The sequence below is a fragment of the Gastrolobium bilobum genome, unplaced genomic scaffold (assembly GCF_033153095.1).
Source record: "Gastrolobium bilobum isolate Gb01-03AN ecotype WA unplaced genomic scaffold, APGP_CSIRO_Gbil_v1 utg14995, whole genome shotgun sequence".
Lineage (NCBI taxonomy): Eukaryota > Viridiplantae > Streptophyta > Magnoliopsida > Fabales > Fabaceae > Gastrolobium > Gastrolobium bilobum.
The window spans coordinates 63,155-82,517 of NW_026897755.1; the positions used below are offsets into that span (position 1 = coordinate 63,155).

The 19,363-nt window shown below is 33.0% G+C and overlaps 1 protein-coding gene across 1 annotated transcript; it reads right to left on the reverse strand.

Annotated features, from left to right (window-relative positions):
- Positions 1 to 8,535: 8,535 nt before the first annotated feature.
- On the reverse strand, positions 8,536 to 10,086 carry LOC133309932 (uncharacterized). The gene has a single exon (XM_061510792.1). It carries the CDS (start codon positions 10,084 to 10,086, stop codon positions 8,536 to 8,538), a length of 1,551 nt encoding a protein of 516 aa, XP_061366776.1.
- Between the last annotated feature and the right edge of the window lie 9,277 nt (positions 10,087 to 19,363).

Here is a 19,363-nt window from a genome sequence, read left to right on the forward strand (position 1 = left end):
ATGTAAAAAGGGCCACGTTAGTGACAGAGGAGTTGACATAAGGACTAACGTTGCCCTTTTTCATAATTTTAGGGACCAATTTGGTCCTTTTTTATTGCCAGGGACTAAAAAGAATTTTGTAGATATTGCCAGAGACCAAAAAGAGTGTTACTCTTATAATTCTATTCCGGTATTAATTGATATCAGCTGTTGCTACCCAATATAGTTGTTCATAGAATTTGTATTTGGTTAGTTTTGATTTGTCCAATATTTGCTTATCAGCTTGCATATTTCAATTAGTGTTGTCGTTGTCCTCTGAAATTTAGTATTGATATTTTTGCATATACATTTGTATAAAAAACTTCCAATTAATAAAATTGAAATTGGTTTAGGAAACCAAACCAAGTTGGAACTTGGTGTAGGTGGTCGTTGTAACTGAAAAATTTCAAATAACTAGTAAATTACCTCTGCGATGCCCGCTAGAAAAAGAACAAAATATTTGTCGTCCGCCGTGGTTGGTTAATCGCACTGCAAACCTTATACTTACAAAAACATGTGTTGTTATCTTGTTCTATATTTCAGGTGGAAGAAACTACAACATTGACACAGAACTTTACAAATGTCAACCATAAACAAAAATATGTTATCCAGAGTGATCAATATTATGCAAATCAAATATAGTTATCTACTCGATGAGTTATGTAAAAAATAAATACGCCATAGTAGACTGTTAAAATGAGGATGGCTAAAAAAAGAATAATGCATACAACTTATTGCTAACTATAACAACCACTAATAAAATCAAGGTAACAAACAGACCAAGCAAATATAGAATTAAAAGATCAGCTTGTACCTATAATAAGAAAACGTTATTAATTCAGCGTCATTCTGTAGCAATTATTGGAGGGATGGATTCAACACATACCAAACATGTGATTTTATATGTTTATGCATTACCAGGGACATCCTCTTCTACCATAATATTTATGCCTACGATACAAAATGCAAATGCTCATTAAATAAATTATGCTAATATGTTAACACCCAGAAGTAATAATCTCAGCAAAAAATGGGTTATTTTTTTTTAGAACCCAAAAAACATTGTCTGAAAGGGATTTGAAAGCAAATTAACCAAATGGTCATGTGTGAGTCATAATTTTTGCTTACATTGGAACAAATGTGTCTAAACAGCATCAAATCAATACACATGCTAAAAACTTGTAACATTATAAAGAACCCACAATGATAAATTTTTAAAAAGCAACAACATACATTTGGGTCCACCAAAGACTTAAAGAATGAGGTGACAATAGTTTCGCTGCTTCAAACACTTGAAACTTGATATCTTGGCTCATTATATGACTCCAAATTATTTTTTTTACGTTTACCTTAAATAACATGGATTTTTCATTAAGAACGTTAAGTTTTCTTGGATAATGTTACAAATCAGCACCCTACATAAAAAAACTCCTTCAAAATTAAGTATAACTCGTGCATTGCACGGGAAAAAAAGAAATCTGTTTGTCTGTCTCGTAAAAGTTAATGCAAATCATAAAAATATATCTCTGCATTTTATTTAAATCAATATTGTTAGCTACCTAACTCCAACTTTTTGTACATATAGAGTTGGCAAATTTTTGAGTTATTATGTTTAATATAAAAGAAGAAGAGCAAAATTTTAATTTAATTACAAAAAAATATAGGCGGGCCAGTCCTCCGGACCGACTCCACTTTGCAACCTCTAATTGTCAGCATTATATACCAGCACGTAATCAATTTTTATATTTATCCACACGAAAAAGTTCTTATATTTGCATCTAAATTTTTATATTTTATCTCAGAGATGGACTTTCATTTATTACAATCAGATTTAAAAAATAATAATAAATAATTATTTTTTGCAAAGATTTGCGTCGTTTGTATTTGAAATTTTACAAATTTGAATTTACAAAAATTAAAATCAAATTTAGGAATTTAATTATAAAAGAAGAAGGATGAAATTTTAATTTAATTAGAAAAATTTAATTTAATTTTAATTTAATTTAACCAGTTTGCCACTTATAACTATTAGCATGTAATAGATTTTTATATTTATTCACAAAAAAGGCTCTTATAATAGCGTCTAGGATTTTATATTTTATCTCATAGATGAACTTTCATTTATTACAATTAGATTTACAAAATAATAGTAAATAATTATTTTTTGCAAGGATTTGTGTAGTTAGTATTTGAAATTTTATAAATTTGAATTTACAAAAATTGAAATCTGAATTAGGAATTTAATTATAAAAGAAGAACAATAGAATTTTAATTTAATTATTAAAACGTGTTGGCAGGCGGGGCGTGCAGGCCCTCTGGGCCAAGCCCAGTTTGCAACCTTTAACTATCACCGTTTTATATAAATAATTATTTTTTTTGCAAGGATTTGTGTCATTAATATTTTGAATTTTACAAATTTGTATTTACAAAAATTAAAATCAGATTAAGGAATTTAATTATAAAAGAAGAAGGATAAAACTTTAATTTAATTATAAAAAAGTGTTGGTTGGCCGGCCCTTCGGGCCGAGCCCATTTTGTCACCTCTAACTACCAGCATGTAATAGTGAATTACCCGTGCGATGCCCGGAGGAAAAAGAATGAAATTGTTGTCGCTGTCGTTGGTTAATCATCGCACTGATAAATCAACACATTTATCTTGCTATCAAGCTCTGAATAGTACAAAGGTGGAGCTATAAACATGAAGGAACAAAAGCAAACCGATTACTTGAGAAATATTAGCATTTTATATCAGCATGTAATATATATTTATATTTATCCACAAAAATGATTCTTATAGTTGCGTCTAGATTATTTTCTATCTATGTTTTCTGTAGTTAGACAATAAAAATAATAATAGATATAAAAAAGTGTTGGGGAGCATGGGCGCACCTCTAACTGTCAGCATTTTATATAAGCATGTAATAGGTTTTTATATCTATCAACAACAAAAAAATTCTTATAGTTGCATCTAGATTACTATCTTTCTATATTTTCTATATTTAGACAGTAAACAAAAGGAAAAAAAGTGTTGGCGGGCGGGGTGGGCCGGCCCTTCGGGCCGACCCCATTTTACCACCTTAACTGTCAGCATTTCATATAAGCATGTAATAGATTTTTATATCTCCACAAAAATGATTCTTATAGTTGCGTCTAGATTACTATCTATATATGTTTTCTATAGTTAGACAGTATACATAAGGAAAAAATATGTTGGCCAGACTAACTTGCCTGTTTGGCGGGGAGGGAGGGTCGGCCCGTCGTGCCGAGCACATTTTGCCACATATATCTGTCAGCATTTTTGTACCGGCATGTAATAGGTTTTTATATTTATCCACAAGAAAAAGTTTCTTATAGTTGCCTCTAGATTACTATCTATCTATGTTTTATATAATTAGACAATAAACATAAGAATAAAAAAAAATGTTGGTGCGCTGGGTGGGCTGGCCCTCCGGGCCGAGCCCATTTTGTCATCTCTAACTGTCAGCATTTTATATCAGCATGTAATATATTTTTATATTTATCCACAAAAATGATTCTTATAGTTGCGTCTGGATTATTATCTATCTATGTTTTCTGTAGTTAGAAAATAAACATAATAATAGATATAAAAAAGTGTTGGTGACAATGGGCGGGCCGAGCTCATTTTGCCACCTCTAACTGTCAGCATTTTATATAAGCATGTAATAAGTTTTTAAATATATTAACAAAAAAAAATCTTATAGTTGCATCTAGATTACTATCTATCTATATTTCCTATATTTAGACAGTAATCATAAGAAAAAAAAGTGTTGGTGGGCGGGGTGGGTCGGCCCTCCAGGCCGAACCCATTTTACCACCTTAACTGTCAGCATTTCATATAAGCATGTAATAGATTTTTATATCTCCACAAAAAAAATTCTTAGAGTTGCGTCTAGAATACTATCTATATATGTTTTCTATAGTTAGGCAGTATACATAAGGAAAAAATATGTTGACCGGGCTAACTCGCCTGTTTGGCGGGCGGGGAGGGCCAGCCCATCGGGCCGAGCCCATTTTGCCACATATATCTGTCAGCATTTTATACCAGCATGTAATTGGTTTTTATATTTATCCACAAGAAAAAATTTCTTATAGTTGCCTCTAGATTTCTTTCTATCTATGTTTTATATAATTAGACAATAAACTTAAGAATAAAAAAAAAACTGTTGGTGCGCTGGGTGGGCCAGCCTCCGACCGAGCCCATTTTGCCATCTCTAACTGTCAGCATTTTATATCAGCTTGTAATATATTTTTATGTTTATCCACAAAAAAGGTTCTTATAGATTCGTCAAGATTACTATTTATCTATGTTTTCTATAGTTAGACAATAAAGATAATAATAGATATAAAAATAGGTATAATAATTAAGCCCAATAGACATAAAAATAATAATTATTAACATGCTTAACAATTTCCCATGCAGAAAGTACTGGGCAATATTAAATGCTGAATCTTTTCCTACCTATAAAGTTCAAAATTCAAATTTAAAAAATTTAAATTTAAATTATTTTCTCACCCAATAGACATAGTAATAAATATTATTAATAGGCTTAATAATTTACTATGTAGAAAGTATAAAGTAGTGAGAAACATGCGTAGAAGTCTGTGCACATTTTTCAAGTAATAGCTTCTAGGTAATCATTCACGACATAGGAAATTGTGTTAATTACTCTCTTACATCAAAAGAATGAAAGTTTAATTTCTTTTTAATATATTTATTTTAAAATTTTAAAATTCAACATGATAATAGAATTAATTATATATACTTTTAAAAAATAATTTTTTTCTCTTTTAATTTATATACATACATATATATATATATACATACATTTAAAATAATTATCTTACGTATTTTTTAAAAAGTTTCTTGTACGAATTTTTTTTCTTTTTGTATCATTATTTTAAGTTAAGATTTTATTTATTTTATTTTAAAGTATATTTTTATAATTTTAAATATTTTTTGGTTTAATTAATAATTTTTTATTAAAATTAAATTTATTTTATACATATCTTTTTTCCAGTTTTATAATTAATTCTAATAGGTATAATAATTAAGCCCAATAGACATAATAATAACTACCATTAATATGCTTAATAATTTCCGATGCAGAATGTAGTAGGCAATATTAAATGCTGAATCTTTTCACACCTCTCAAGTTCAAAATTTAAATTTAGAAAGTTTAAATTTTAAGTATTAAATATTTTCCTTCCTAATAGACATAATAATAAATTAATAGGCTTAACAATTTTCTACGCAAAAAATAAAGGGAAACATGCATAGAAGTCTATGCACATTATCCAAATAATAGCTTCTAGGACCTAGGTAATTATTCACGGCATAGAAAATTGTGTTAATTACACTCTTACATCAAAAGAATGAAAGTTTGATTTTTTTCTAATATATTTAATTTTAAAATTTAAAATTCAACATGATAATAGAATTAATTATACATACTTTTAAAAAATAATTTTTTTCTCTTTTAATTTAGATTATATACGGACATATATATATATATATATATATATATATATATATATATATATATATATATATATATATATATACATTTAAAATAATTATCTTAAGTATTTTTTAAAAATTTTCTTGTACGAATTTTTTTTAATATTTGTATCATTATTTTAAGTTAAGATTTTAATTTATTTTATTTTAAAGTATATTTTTATAATATTAAATATTTTTTCGTTTAATTAATAAATTTTTATTAAATTTAAATTTATTTATACATATATTTTTTCTAGTTTTATAATTAATTCTAATAGGTATAATAATTAAGCCCAATAGACATAATCATAACTATCATTAATATGCTTAATAATTTCTCATGCAGAAAGTAGTGGGCAATATTAAATGCTGAATCTTTTTCCACTTTTCAAGTTCAAAATTCAAATTTAGAAAGTTTAAATTTTAAGTGTTAAATATTTTCCCTCCTAGTAGACATAATAATAAAGTAATAGGCTTAACGATTTTCTATGAAAAAAATAAAGGGAAACATGCATAGAAGTCTGTGCACATTCTCCAAATAATAGCTTCTGGGTAATCATTCACGATATAAGAAATTGTGTTAATTAATAGTGAGATATTAATAGGGTTAACAATTACCTATGCAGAAAGTAGTGATATATTAATGATGACATCTTTTTCCACCTTTAAGTTTAAATTTTGAATTTGAATACTTTTCCACCTGTCAATGCAAAAAGTAATGGGATATTAATACTTTTTCACCTACCCATGCATAAAGTAGTGGATCATTAATACATGTGTCTTCCACTATATATTTTGAACTATTCTTTCCACCCACCAATTTGAAATTGCGAATTTTAAAAAATTTCAAAAGAAGAAACATTTGAAATTCTTTCAAGTGTGAACACAAACCTAAAAATGAAGGAGAGAGGGACACGTCATCAAAGTTGCCAAAGTTTGGATGAAGATTTTATATATTATTGCATTCCTATATTTCTTTATTAAAAAAAATAGTTCTACTAAATAATGTTTCATTTTAATTAGGTAATATTTTTAACTAAGTCATCTAAATACTTTTCCAATGCAGTATCTGAAAAGTTTAAGGGGATATTATGATAAAAATGAATGGATAGATTGCTTGAGTTTGCCTTCTCAAATACTGTTAGTTGTAAAATGAAACAAAGCAACTCTTGGTATTCCATAATTGTAATAATAATAATCAACCATAATACGCTTTACGAACCATTTTTTGATGACTATTATGCATGATTAGAAATATGTTGTAAAATAACAAAATTATTATAGGAAAATGTTATACTTACTACCTATTTTTCTAACTACTTGTTACTACCAAATCTTAATCGTTGATTTCTGTCAATCTAACGGTTGTAATTTATGGAATCATACTTATTAATTAATTATTAATTTGCAATAAATTATAACCGCTAGATTGACGGAAATCAACGGTTAAGATTTAATAGTAACAAGTAGTAAGAAAAATAAGTAGTAAGTATAACATCTCACATTATTATATTGTAAAATAAATTCAAAATATGGAAATTAATTAAATGGAAAATTATGTGAATAATTTTTTGTGGCAGACAACTCATTTAATATCACACTTCTTTCTATATTGGAATTTCCAAATTAATAATAACTCAACTCTTTTAAATTATAATTTATGTTTAAATTTAAATTTTGAATTTGAATTTTTAACTTTGTAATGGTGGAAAACTTTTGGTGGCAGACAGCTCATAATGTCCCATTACTTTTCTTTTGTTGTATATTATGAGTAAAAAAGACCTCTACTTTTCTTTTGTTGTATATTCCACTATTTTTTGCATGGGTAATTATTAGCACTATTAATGCTGCATAAAAAAACATTAAAAAAATATTGTAAAATAACAAAATTATTTATATTTTAAAATAAATTAAATGGAAAATTATGTGAACAATTTTTCCACCTATATCAATTTAAAATTCGAATTTCAAAAATGTAGTGGGATATAAATAAAAATATTTGCCACCAATTAATGTTGAACTCTTTTTTCACATATATCAAGTTTGAATTTCGAAATTTAAAAAAATAGTGAGATTTTAAACATAAAAACTGATATTAATCATAAAAAAAATATTTTTAAAAATATTTATGTTAAATACTTTTTAAGAAATTACTTGTATGAAATTCTTTTCTCTTTTGTGTTATTTTTTCGAATTGTTTTTTTTATTAAAAAAAAAAACTTTCCAGAATATTCATTTTTTCTTAAAGGATGTTGATTTCAAGGCTAATTATGATAAATTTAATTAGAAGATGAAAAGCTTCATCAATTTCTTTGGGTCTTTTGGTTTTTCGATAATTATGGGAAAAATCATTCAATATTTTTTAAAATGAGGGTTAACAATTCTCACGTAGAAAATAACTAGTTGATTACCTGTACGATGCACGGAGAAAAAAAAATCGGTTTGTTTGTCCCGTAAACGAATTAATAAGGAAATCGGTTTGTTCGTATGACATAAACGTGTAACTTTTAAGGTAGGAACAAAAAAAGAATATAATAATTTAAACACAGTAAATTCCATGGTTGACAGCAAATCTCTATTAAAAAAATATAAATGTCATGTTGACAGCAATATAATAAGAAATATGCCCAACCGATACTCACAACAGTTGTAAAATATCGTCTGCCATGCACTATTGGTATTTGCTGCTGTTCGAAATGAATCATAAACAATATTTGGAAAAGAAAAAATTATTGAAGGGAATTATATAGTTTAGGCAGATGAATAATTCAGAATTACAATGAAAAACCTTTGACTCTGAAAAATGACAAGGGAATAATATACTGATTGTGCCTCGAATACTGAATCTGCATAACAATAAAAAATTAGCAGGGAAATAGGCATAACAACTAAAGAAAATCAACAAAGAAGATTAAAAAATATCTTCTGATAAAAAATTGAGATCTTACCTAATACCAAACAACAATGTTATCTCTTTGTAGAAATAACCAAGTATACTACACTAATCTTTGAAATACTTCCTTGTAGACGATGTTAAAGGTAGTATTTGTAACGCAACCATTTTCATCAAGTATCAGCATCTTCAATCCATGTATGCTCTTTACTCTAGATAGTGCCACATATAATTGCCCATGAGTGAAGACAGACCTAGGAAGATAAATGCCAACATGAGACAGCGACTGTCCTTGACTTTTGTTGATAGTCATCGCAAACGAAACTACCAAGGGGAATTGTCTTCTTTGGAAGTTTACTGGAAATGTATGACCCGATGGGCTGATCGTCATTCTAGGGATTAACACAGTATCTCCTATATTGTTTCCTGTAAGAACAATTGCCTCAACAACATGATTCCCCAACTTTGTAATAAGTAATCTCGTACCGTTGCATAAACCTCTTGATTGATCAATATTTCTCAATAGCATCACCGATACTTTAACCTTCAAAGTTAATTTATGATCAGGAATCCCCGAACATGAGAATGTATTTAAGATATCAGGGGAGATTTCGTTATCCTCAAGAGATGAATTACCGTCTTGCTTCAAAACCTTATCTGAACTCAATAATGTCCTTTCTTCACCCGGAATCACAGCCATTAGGTGCTCGTTTAACATGGCAACATCGGACAATTTAGGAGTCAGAAGAGCACGTTCTTTAAAGAAAGTAGGATCTAATATATTATCCATCAGATTCGGGTAAACAAAATCAACAATATCTGAAAGTGGGTCTTCTGAACCTTTGATCAACAATTCATCTGGAATTGTTATAATAGATTCTCCATCAACATCATCCCCAAGATCACCATCTCCTATTTTAAGCAGCCACTCAGAAAATTCTTTTGTTTCCAACAAATTATTAGTGCTACTTCCATAATTGAGACGCATGTTCTTGGTCAAAGATAACAGATGACAATGGGACCATAGATAGGAAGAATTGATGGTTGCATGAACTATATCTTGTCTACTGCCATTTGGAATGACAGGTAATATTTGTCGAAAGTCACCTCCTAGAACGACAACTTTTCCACCAAAGGGCATATCAACACAGCTAAGAACATCTCTAAGTGTTCTATCAAGAGCCTCAAAGCAAAATTTGTGTACCATCGGTGCTTCATCCCAAATGATTAACTTTGTTTTTGACAACAACTTTGCCAAAGTAGAATTTTGTTTTATATTACATGTTGAATCTTCGGTGATCTGTATAGGAATACGAAATCTAGAATGTGCCGTACGTCCTCCAGGAAGAAGAAGTGAAGCAATTCCGCTAGAAGCAACATTAAGCACTATTTCAGCTCGAGATCGAACAAATGCTGTCAGGGTGTTCCAAACAAATGTTTTTCCAGTCCCACCAAAGCCGTACAGGAAAAAAAATCCTCCTTTACCTGCCGAAACAGCTGAAATTATTTTGTCATAAACAACCCTCTGCTCATCAGTGAGTGAATTCAGTAGTCTGTCATGCTCTTCTTTCAAAGAGAAACTGTCATACAACAATTCATCCATCACCAATCTATTCTGCATATCCAATAAAGATTCACCCATGATGCTCGGCATGGATGGGTAATCAGAGAGGCACTTACCGTTGCTTTGCAACACCTTATCGATTCATGCCAGGGTTATGTTTTTTATAGAATCCTCTGTATGCAAAGCATCTGAAAAAAATTTAAAAATACAAAAAAAAAGGACTAACAAAGACAAAGTTGGTGAGGAAAGAAAAATAAAGTGAAATTATGAACAAAGCAGAGGGTGTGAAACATAAAGAAATTTTTTAACCAAATATTAAGAATAGGACGGTGTATAATGTATAGATGTAATTTTATTACGAATGAACAAAAAATGCTCACATTTTTTCGAAGGTCAAGTGAATTAAACATAAGCAAACTGTTTGCATAAATGAATGCATGATACAGAACGACAAGAATATTAATTATAGTGCATAATACACATAAACGAATGCACAAAATTTGTTCCGGACAATTACCTTCACGTCCAATTCTTTGCCTATGCCGATAAAGAACATCGTCTGATAGTAATTCCTAGCATTTTTGGAAAACATTTTCAGGCCTGTTCATTGAGTTACCAAATAACAATAAGGCAAACAGATTTCTCAGATAAGTTGCTGACCCCCAAGAACTTGCCTCCTTAATTGCATCAATGTACTCATTGTCATCATCCAAAAGCCCCAAAGAATAGCAGGCATCCTTATATGTAGGAAAAAGCACCCCATTGACCGTTCTCAAATCTTCATAACTTGTACAACCCTTTTGAAAATTAAGTAAAGTTCGGAGATAGGAATCTTCTCCATTATTGGCAGAAAAACGATTTATTCTTCCAATTGAAAATCCTTGTTTTCTGGGATGCCATTCATGCGTACTTTCTTTATATACACACTGAGTTGGATACTCTGCATAAGTAAGATTCCTACCTTCTGGATATTTTTTATTTGCATCCATCCAAGACTCGAACATTGATTGTCTAGACTCCGCCCTAGTCTTGACATCGGTTATTGAAGCATGATCACTAAAATAAACGCTTTTTTCATTGGGTAGGTGAAATGGCAATCGCTGAACAGGGGGGAATCTGTAATGAATCTCAAATGCGAATATTCTCCAAGCAGCTTCACATGCGGACACATACCTATCATATATAAGCAATAAATTCAAATTAAGTTAGAAAAAGGTTATTCCAAGTAACGAAAGGAAACATAACAAAAACACATGCATAGATTAGTACATTTTAAAAACATGGACCGCAAACCAACAGTAATATCAAAAACATAACAAAAACAAATACCTTTTCATCTAACAGAATCATCTCTACGTTGTAGCCAAAAAATTTTTGCTGAAAATTAAGAACCTTCCATGTTCTAACAACTCTAGCCTTAATCCTCCACTCCTCCTTAGAAGGATTAAGATCCTTAATAAAATCATACTTGGAATACATAACCAAACGTATATCAGGTAATATTGGCTCAAAGCCTTTGAGGACAAAGAAAAGAACGAAATAGAGACGCTTCCAAATACCTATTTATACACGAATATGCACTATTCGATTTAAAAATGGTCATTTAATTATTCGATTTAAAAAATTAAAATTAGATTTTTAAAAGAAATTTTTTTCCCACCATCTATATTTAAATTCAAAATTTTAAACCATTTCAAATTTCGAATTTTAGATCAGATGACGCATTCCAACATAAAAAGCAATTAAATCAGCTGATTTCTTTTTGGATACCAATGTGATGGGCAGTGGGACATTCAATGTCTTGTCTGCCACCACAAATGGTCATTTAATTATTCGATTTAAAGATTAAAATTCAATTTTTAAAAGAATTTCTTTTCCCACCATCCATATTTAAATTCAAAATTTTAAACCATTTCAAATTTCGAATTTCAGATCAGACGACCAATTCCAACATAAAAAGCAATTAAAACACTTGATTATCCAATTAAAATTTCGAATTTCAAAACCATATTTATTAATTAATTATTCTTTTATGTCTGCCACCACAAACGGTCATTTAATTATTCAATTACAAAATTAAAATTCGATTTTTAAAATAAATTCTTTTCCCACCATCCATATTTAAATTCAAAATTTTAAACCATTTCAAATTTCGAATTTCAGATCAGACGACCAATTCCAACATAAAAAGCAATTAAAACACCTGATTATCTAATTTATTTTGTCTGTCAGCTCTCTTGATTCTTGATTGTTATGATATTTGAATCAATTATATAACAAAGATAATGTCTTTGTTATATCATTATTGTGTATATTTTTTTTTTTAAATAACCATAACGAAATTGTGAATTGAATGACGATCAGGTCTTCAACAATTGTGAAATTTGTTTTTGTTTCTATTGATCTCCACGAATAGAGATCATGAATGCATGTCCGTGAAAAGAGTTTTCTTTTTATTGAATTTAAAATTTCGAATTTCAGATTGTGCAAAATAAATACATAATTTCAAAATTTAATTGATAAACCATTTAAAAATTTCAAAAATTCAATTTTTAAAAGAATATTGGTATGATAGTTTATCTGATAGAGTTTTCTTTTTATTGAATTTAAAATTTCGAATTTCAGATTTTGCAAAATAAATACATAATTTCGAATTTAATTGATAAACCATTTAAAATTTCAAAAATTCAATTTTTAAAAGAATATTGGTATGATAGTTTATCTGATATGATAGTTTTGGTTTTGGGATTTAATTTATTTTGTCTGTCAGCTCTCTTGATTTTTGATTGTTATGATATTTGAATCAAATATATAACAAAGATAATGTCTATATAACAAAGATAATGTCTTTGTTATATCATTATTGTATATATATATTTTTTTAAATAACCATAACGAAATTGTGAATTGAATGACGATCAGGTCTTCAACAATTGTTAAATTTGTTTTTGTTTCTATTGATCTCCATGAATAGAGATCGTGAATGCATGTACGTGAAAAGAGTTTTCTTTTTATTGAATTTAAAATTTTGAATTTCAGATTGTGCAAAATAAATACTTAATTTCGAAATTTAATTGATAAACCATTTAAAATTTCGAATTTCAGATGAGATGACCAATTCCAACATAAAAAGCAATTAAAACAGCTGATTTTTTTTGGATGCCAATGTGATGGGCAGTGAGACATTCAATGCCTTGTCTGCAACTATTATTCGATTTAAAAATTAAAATTCATTTTTTAAAAGAGTTTTTTTTTTCAATTTACCCAATAAAGAAAGTTTGTATATAACCAAATTGTAGAATTAACCAGGGAGTGACACGTGGCAAAACTTTCCAGCAGTGAACTCTCCTTTATATATATATATATATATATATATATATATATATATATATATATATATAGATGGGAATTTAATATAGTTGTCTCTCACTAAAAGATGTTAAACTCTTTTCCCACCCATATCAATTTCAGATTTTGAATTTTAAAAAAGAAGTGAGATATTAATGCATCTGTCTGCCACTAATTAATGTTGAACTCTTTTCGCACTAACTATTTGGTTTAAATATTTTAAATTTCAAATTAAAATAAAAAGTTTTTCATTCATCTGTGTTTTTAAATTCTATATCTCGTATAATTATTTTTAATTTTTCATCTTATCATTATGAGCATTGGCAACTCCTATTTTTATGAGGATTCCATTCATATCTCATTCACGTCGAATTGGCAACTCATTATTAACATCAGCAATTAGACAATAAATGACGTATTCCTAATAGGTATATTAATTACTGCTATTTTCCTTAATTTTTGGAATTTCAATAATTTATTCACATTTAATTTCGCTGGAGAAATAAAAAGAAAATAAAAAGGATATACAAAGGATACATAATAAAAGTCACACATAAAATAAAGAAAATTCAATATTTTTTTGTATATACAAAGGATATTAGTAATTATGTTCGGTGTAGAAAAAAATAAAACAAAAAAATAAATAAGAAAAGGAAAGAATATATAATAATATATCCTTTACGCTATTATGAAGCCACAATTGTATGATGCATATTCAAATAAAAGAAAAAAAGGGAAGCTGCAAAATTGAAAAATCAAAAGAGGGTAACCCATATCTTCTTTTTATTGTGCGATTGTGTTGTCCTCTACAATGTGCATCTCTTTTTTTTATGAAGAAAAAAGTCATATATTCAATTTTCTCGACTCACTTCCAAGAGAAAAGGACGAACCTCAATATGTTTCTTGTTTGACTATTATGCATCATCAAATGAGATACAGCGGTAAGCCTTTTGTTCTACTTCAAAAAAATATAATAATATCATTCTAAAAACTCAGCAGCCACAAAAAAAATATATAAAAATATCCAAAAAAATTTAAAAATAAAATAAAATAAGGATATACTGACGGGAGACTTCACGACGATTGCTTCAGCCTCATCGGTGGTCGATGGCGAAATGATGATAATCTCTGTATGTATCTGTTCACACCTTTCTGAACGTCACAGCTATGAAAGGCGGTTTCATGGACGAGAACGGGAGTTGCCATTTCGTCGACTGCATAATCTGCAACGATGGGTTAGATGAGGAAGCTCGAAGGTCGGAGCGGGATCGAGAGGGTTTCAGGTTCAAGATTAATAATTCATATTCTCTTCGTAATTTCGTACACATTTCCTTACTCTTAATAGTTTCTTCTGTCATGTTACTGTTCCAATCCATAGTCCATTATTTCTTTCTTGATTATTCTTCTCACATTGCTTACTCTTTTATTTCGGCTAGTCACCTGACATGGTTCATATCATAATCTCTATTCCATGAATTCGAAACTTTTCTCAAGGTTCTGTACACTTCTCACAACTCTTAGTATAATGTATCATATTTTCACATATAATTCTCATCACACAGGGGTTTTCTAAACCCAACAGTCCTTGCACTAATATCAGTATTATTCTTCACACAGGGATTGCTTACTCCTCAGCTGCTTCTCGCCGCGATCGAGAATCTTGAGTGGTCCGACGAGAGTTTTCAAGTTCTCCCGAACCTCCACATCATCAGGTTGCACAACGTGCGAAGGGTCCGCTACGTACTTCCGAAGTTGAGACACGTGAAACACGTCGTGGATGTTGGCCAAGTTTGGAGGCAAGGCAAGCCGGTAGGCAAAAGGTCCTACTCTACCAAGGATCTGGTATGGCCCAATGCATCGCGGGCTCAGTTTCCTCACTCTGAGGGCCCGACCAACACCAGTGACGAGTGAAAGTCTCACAAACACGTGCTCACCCACACTGAACTCCAGTGGACGATGCCTCGCATCATCGTAACTCTTCTAGCGATTCTGCGCCTGCTTCAGCTTCTCTCTGATCAACTGGATCTGCTGGGTATATCTTGGACAAAGTCCAAGCCAACAAGCTCCTTGTCTCCAACCTCAGACCAACAGGTAGGAGTCTGACACCTCCTACCATACAATGCCTCGTAGGGTGCCATGCCCAGGCTAGCATGAAAACTGTTGTTGTACGAAAACTCCACCAATGGTAGGTACCTATCCCATGCTGAACCCTGCTCCAAAGCGCAAGCCCTCAACATGTCCTCCAAGGTCTGGATGGTCCGCTCAGTCTGTCCGTCAGTCTGAGGGTGATAGGCTGTACTCAATCTCAACTGAGTACCAAAAGCTCCCTGCAGCGCCTCCCAAAACCGAGATGTGAACTTCAGATCCCTATCAATGATGATACCCTCGGGCACCCCGTGAAGCCTCACAATCTCGCGAACATACAGTTTGGCCAACTGCTCAGTAGTGAAGCTCACCTTCACTAGAAGAAAATGGGCAGACTTCGTCAGTCTGTCCACAATGACCCATATAGAGTCACAGCCAACCTGAGTCTTTGGCAAACCCACCACGAAGTCCATGGAAATGCTCTCCCATTTTCATTCCAGAATCTCTAGAGGTTGAAGCTTACCAGACGGTTTCTGGTGTTCAATCTTCACCTTCTGGCAAATCAAACACTTGGACACATACACAGCTATGTCCTTCTTCATGCCCGGCCACCAACAACTTCTTTTCAAGTCTTGGTACATCTTTGTAGCACCGGGGTGGACGGTAAACGGGCCCTTATGAACCTTTGTCATCACATTTACAGTCAAAGGACCTCGAGGAGTCACAATCCTCTTCTGGTCAACGATCCATCCTCATTCCAAGACACACCGTCCTGGTTCTTCACGTAATCAAGGCAGTCTATCTGCCGTTGCGCCTCTTTAATCTTTTCCAAGAGTTCATTTTCGACTTGCACATTTTTCATTTCGAGAAGTGCACCCCCCCCCCCCAAACAAGGAGTCACCGTCAAAACTCGAAACTTCACAATGACAACAAAACGTCATTTGATTCTCTGGATCACCAGTAACCCTATCAGTAGAGGTGACCAGACCCCTCATACTCAAATCCACACAAAACTTGAGTGAGTTTGGTCCTATTCCATGACTCTAGCCTCAGCAAGACTTACAGTTTATAATCAACATCCTCAACATAAATTCATATTGATTTCACAGTACGAAATCATAATCATGTTCATTTCAACCAATACATGTTATTTAACATATTCATTCACATAATAACGTACCTTTGTTCACGTACACCTGCAAAATTTTCAATTTCAATAACATAATAAATCAAAACTCAATGCAACGGTATACCTCAATCTCCCTGGTATCTGCAAAATCGAGAGTCAACTAAAGGTGAAATAACATTGATACATTACCATAATTTATCGTACTTATTTCATGCTTTACACTACTCCAGGTGTTAACATGCCAACTACTTATGAAGCATATTAATAATCAACATACGAACCTAGAGTCATGGAGACCACTCAACCCACAAACTACTTGTACATGTACAAAACTCGCATATACAAGATCGTACGTGGCCTTGCCACAAAGTTCAAGTGTTACCCACTTAAATTCCCTGAAGAGAAACTCGCATTCTCAACAAGGCACCATCACGATAAAGTAATGGCGTAAGGCATCTTACCTTAACAAAAGCGACTGGTGCTCCCCATGAAGACATGCTCGGTCGAAAGAAGTCTTTCTCCGAAAGATTTTCAATGAGCTTCTTCAGCTTCGCTAACTATGGTGGCGACATCCGATATGGAGCTAATGAAATAGACCTCACACCAGGCAACAATCAATTGAGAACCCTATCTACCGCTGTGGCAAAAACTTGGAATCTCCTCAAGAAATACCTCGAGAAATTTTCCCACCACAGGAATGCCAATGATAGCCTCCTGTGTCCCACTCACCAAACCTCCCAATATGACATATCCAAGTGCCCCTGCACTCAAGGCTCTCCTAGCCTGCAGTAATGATATATAAGGCGAGGAACTGGCTTTGGAAACACACGGAGACACCACCGCTCGCTAGGCACAACAGTCAATCATCACACACTTTCTGGACAACCAATACATGCCCATAATAATATTTAAATTAACCATCGGCAATCCAATCAGATCTACCGAGTAAATCACAGTCATCCCACTGAAACACGACATCTCGATGAACAGTGGAAGTATCACATTTTTCTATAGTGGCGGTAGTCACCCGCAACGGTGGAGAAAACACAGACATGGGCAACTCACGCCCCACAGCAATCGGGGTTGCAACAAAAGAGTGCGTAGCCCCGGAATCAAACAAAGTATCAACAGTAATCCACCAAAGGAAACAGTACCTCTGACAAGGTTCAGAGCTCGGTTCGACAACTGGCGATCCAAAGTGTACACACGCCCAGTGGCTGGTGACACAACGGGTGCCGCTGTAGCAGTCAAAGGAACCATCTGTAATGGAACTGCCTGAATTGCTGCAGCTCTCGCCGTCGACGACGGACACTCTCTAGCATAGTGGCCCTCCTTGCCACACTGGAAACATATAGTATGGCCGGTAGCACACGGCCCCAGATGAACCTTCCCACATCCCGTGCATCTGGGAGTATGAGGTCTCACTGTACTCCCCTGAGTCGTAGTCCTCTTGAACTGATTTGGCGTTTGCCTAGCCGCCAATTGCTTCCTGTTTCCCTTTCCAGCAAACTTCCTGTCTTTTCAGGAAGTGAAACTACCAGTTCCCTTACTCGTAATGCATACATCCTCAATGTCCTTACACTGTTGTACCAGAGCACCAAAATCTCTCGATGCAGCTCCAGCAATATGCTCTGCAATCACCACACTAAGTCCCCTGCGGAACTTAGCAGCCAAAAAGGTCGGAGTGGGCACAACCATCCGAAAGTGGGCGAACTTCACAAGTTCGTTAAACTTGGCCAGGTACTCGTCAACAAACATCGAGCCCTGCACTAATCTATCAAACTCCCCCTGCTTCCTCTCATGCACATCATAGGGAAAGTATCTGCCCAAAAAGCAATCATCAGAGAACGGCCACGTCATAACATGACCCTGCATCTCATATGCCTGAGAGGTGTTCATCCACCACTCGAGTGTGTCGCCCTCCAGCATGTATGTGGCGAATATCAGCTTATGCGGGTCCGTACACTACATAACCCGAAAGATCTTCTCCAATGCCTGCAGCCATCTCGCAGCAGCAATGGGATCAAGTGCCCCAACGAATGAAGGTGGCTTATGCTTGCGGAAAGCATTAAGCCGACGGTCGATCACATCGCGATCCTCAGCAGGCTCAAAGTAGGGTTCCATCACCCCAGTAAGAGGAGTGGCACCCTCAACGTGACTCAAGCTCTCGTCCTGAAGGCTAGGTGGAGGTGGTGGTGGCGGTGGAGGCGGAGGGAACTGACCAACAGCAAGACCAGCCCTAATCTTCTCCAACATGACCCTCATCATAGTCATGTTCGCCAGGCAGTTTTCCTCCAAAACATCCTCAGTGGCTTTCCTGTTCGCCTCTCTAACGGCGTCCAGCATAGCCTGGTTTGCCATTGTCATGGCCTCCTGGTCGGCTAGTCAAGCCGCCTGCATATCAGCCAATGCAGCCATGACAGGATCAGGTTGATCCCCGCTAGTGTCTCGGTTCCTCCGAGGTAGTACCATGACTCTACACAAGTTACATAAAGAATGAGTTGATCAGGCCCACGCATTGTGGTCACATGTGCATCAACATAGCAAAACCCAATAGAGAGAACACACATACACGACTCACAACAGAACATCATAAGTTATTGCAATACATACATGCATTTCCCTAGAAAGTGCTCTGATACCATAAAATGTAACACCCTGTATATATCTGGTTTGTTATCATATCATCGTATTAAGCCACGCTTAATTTAAAAATTCAGAATATCTTTTTCTTTTCAATTATGACGTCATTATCATTAGCCAAGTTGAATTACTTAATTCATTTCATAAAACATCGCCTATATG

Bases quoted from the DNA above. Each gene is read 5' to 3' on its own strand.
- LOC133309932 (XM_061510792.1), bottom strand. From the start codon at position 10,086: ATGCCGAGCATCATGGGTGAATCTTTATTGGATATGCAGAATAGATTG.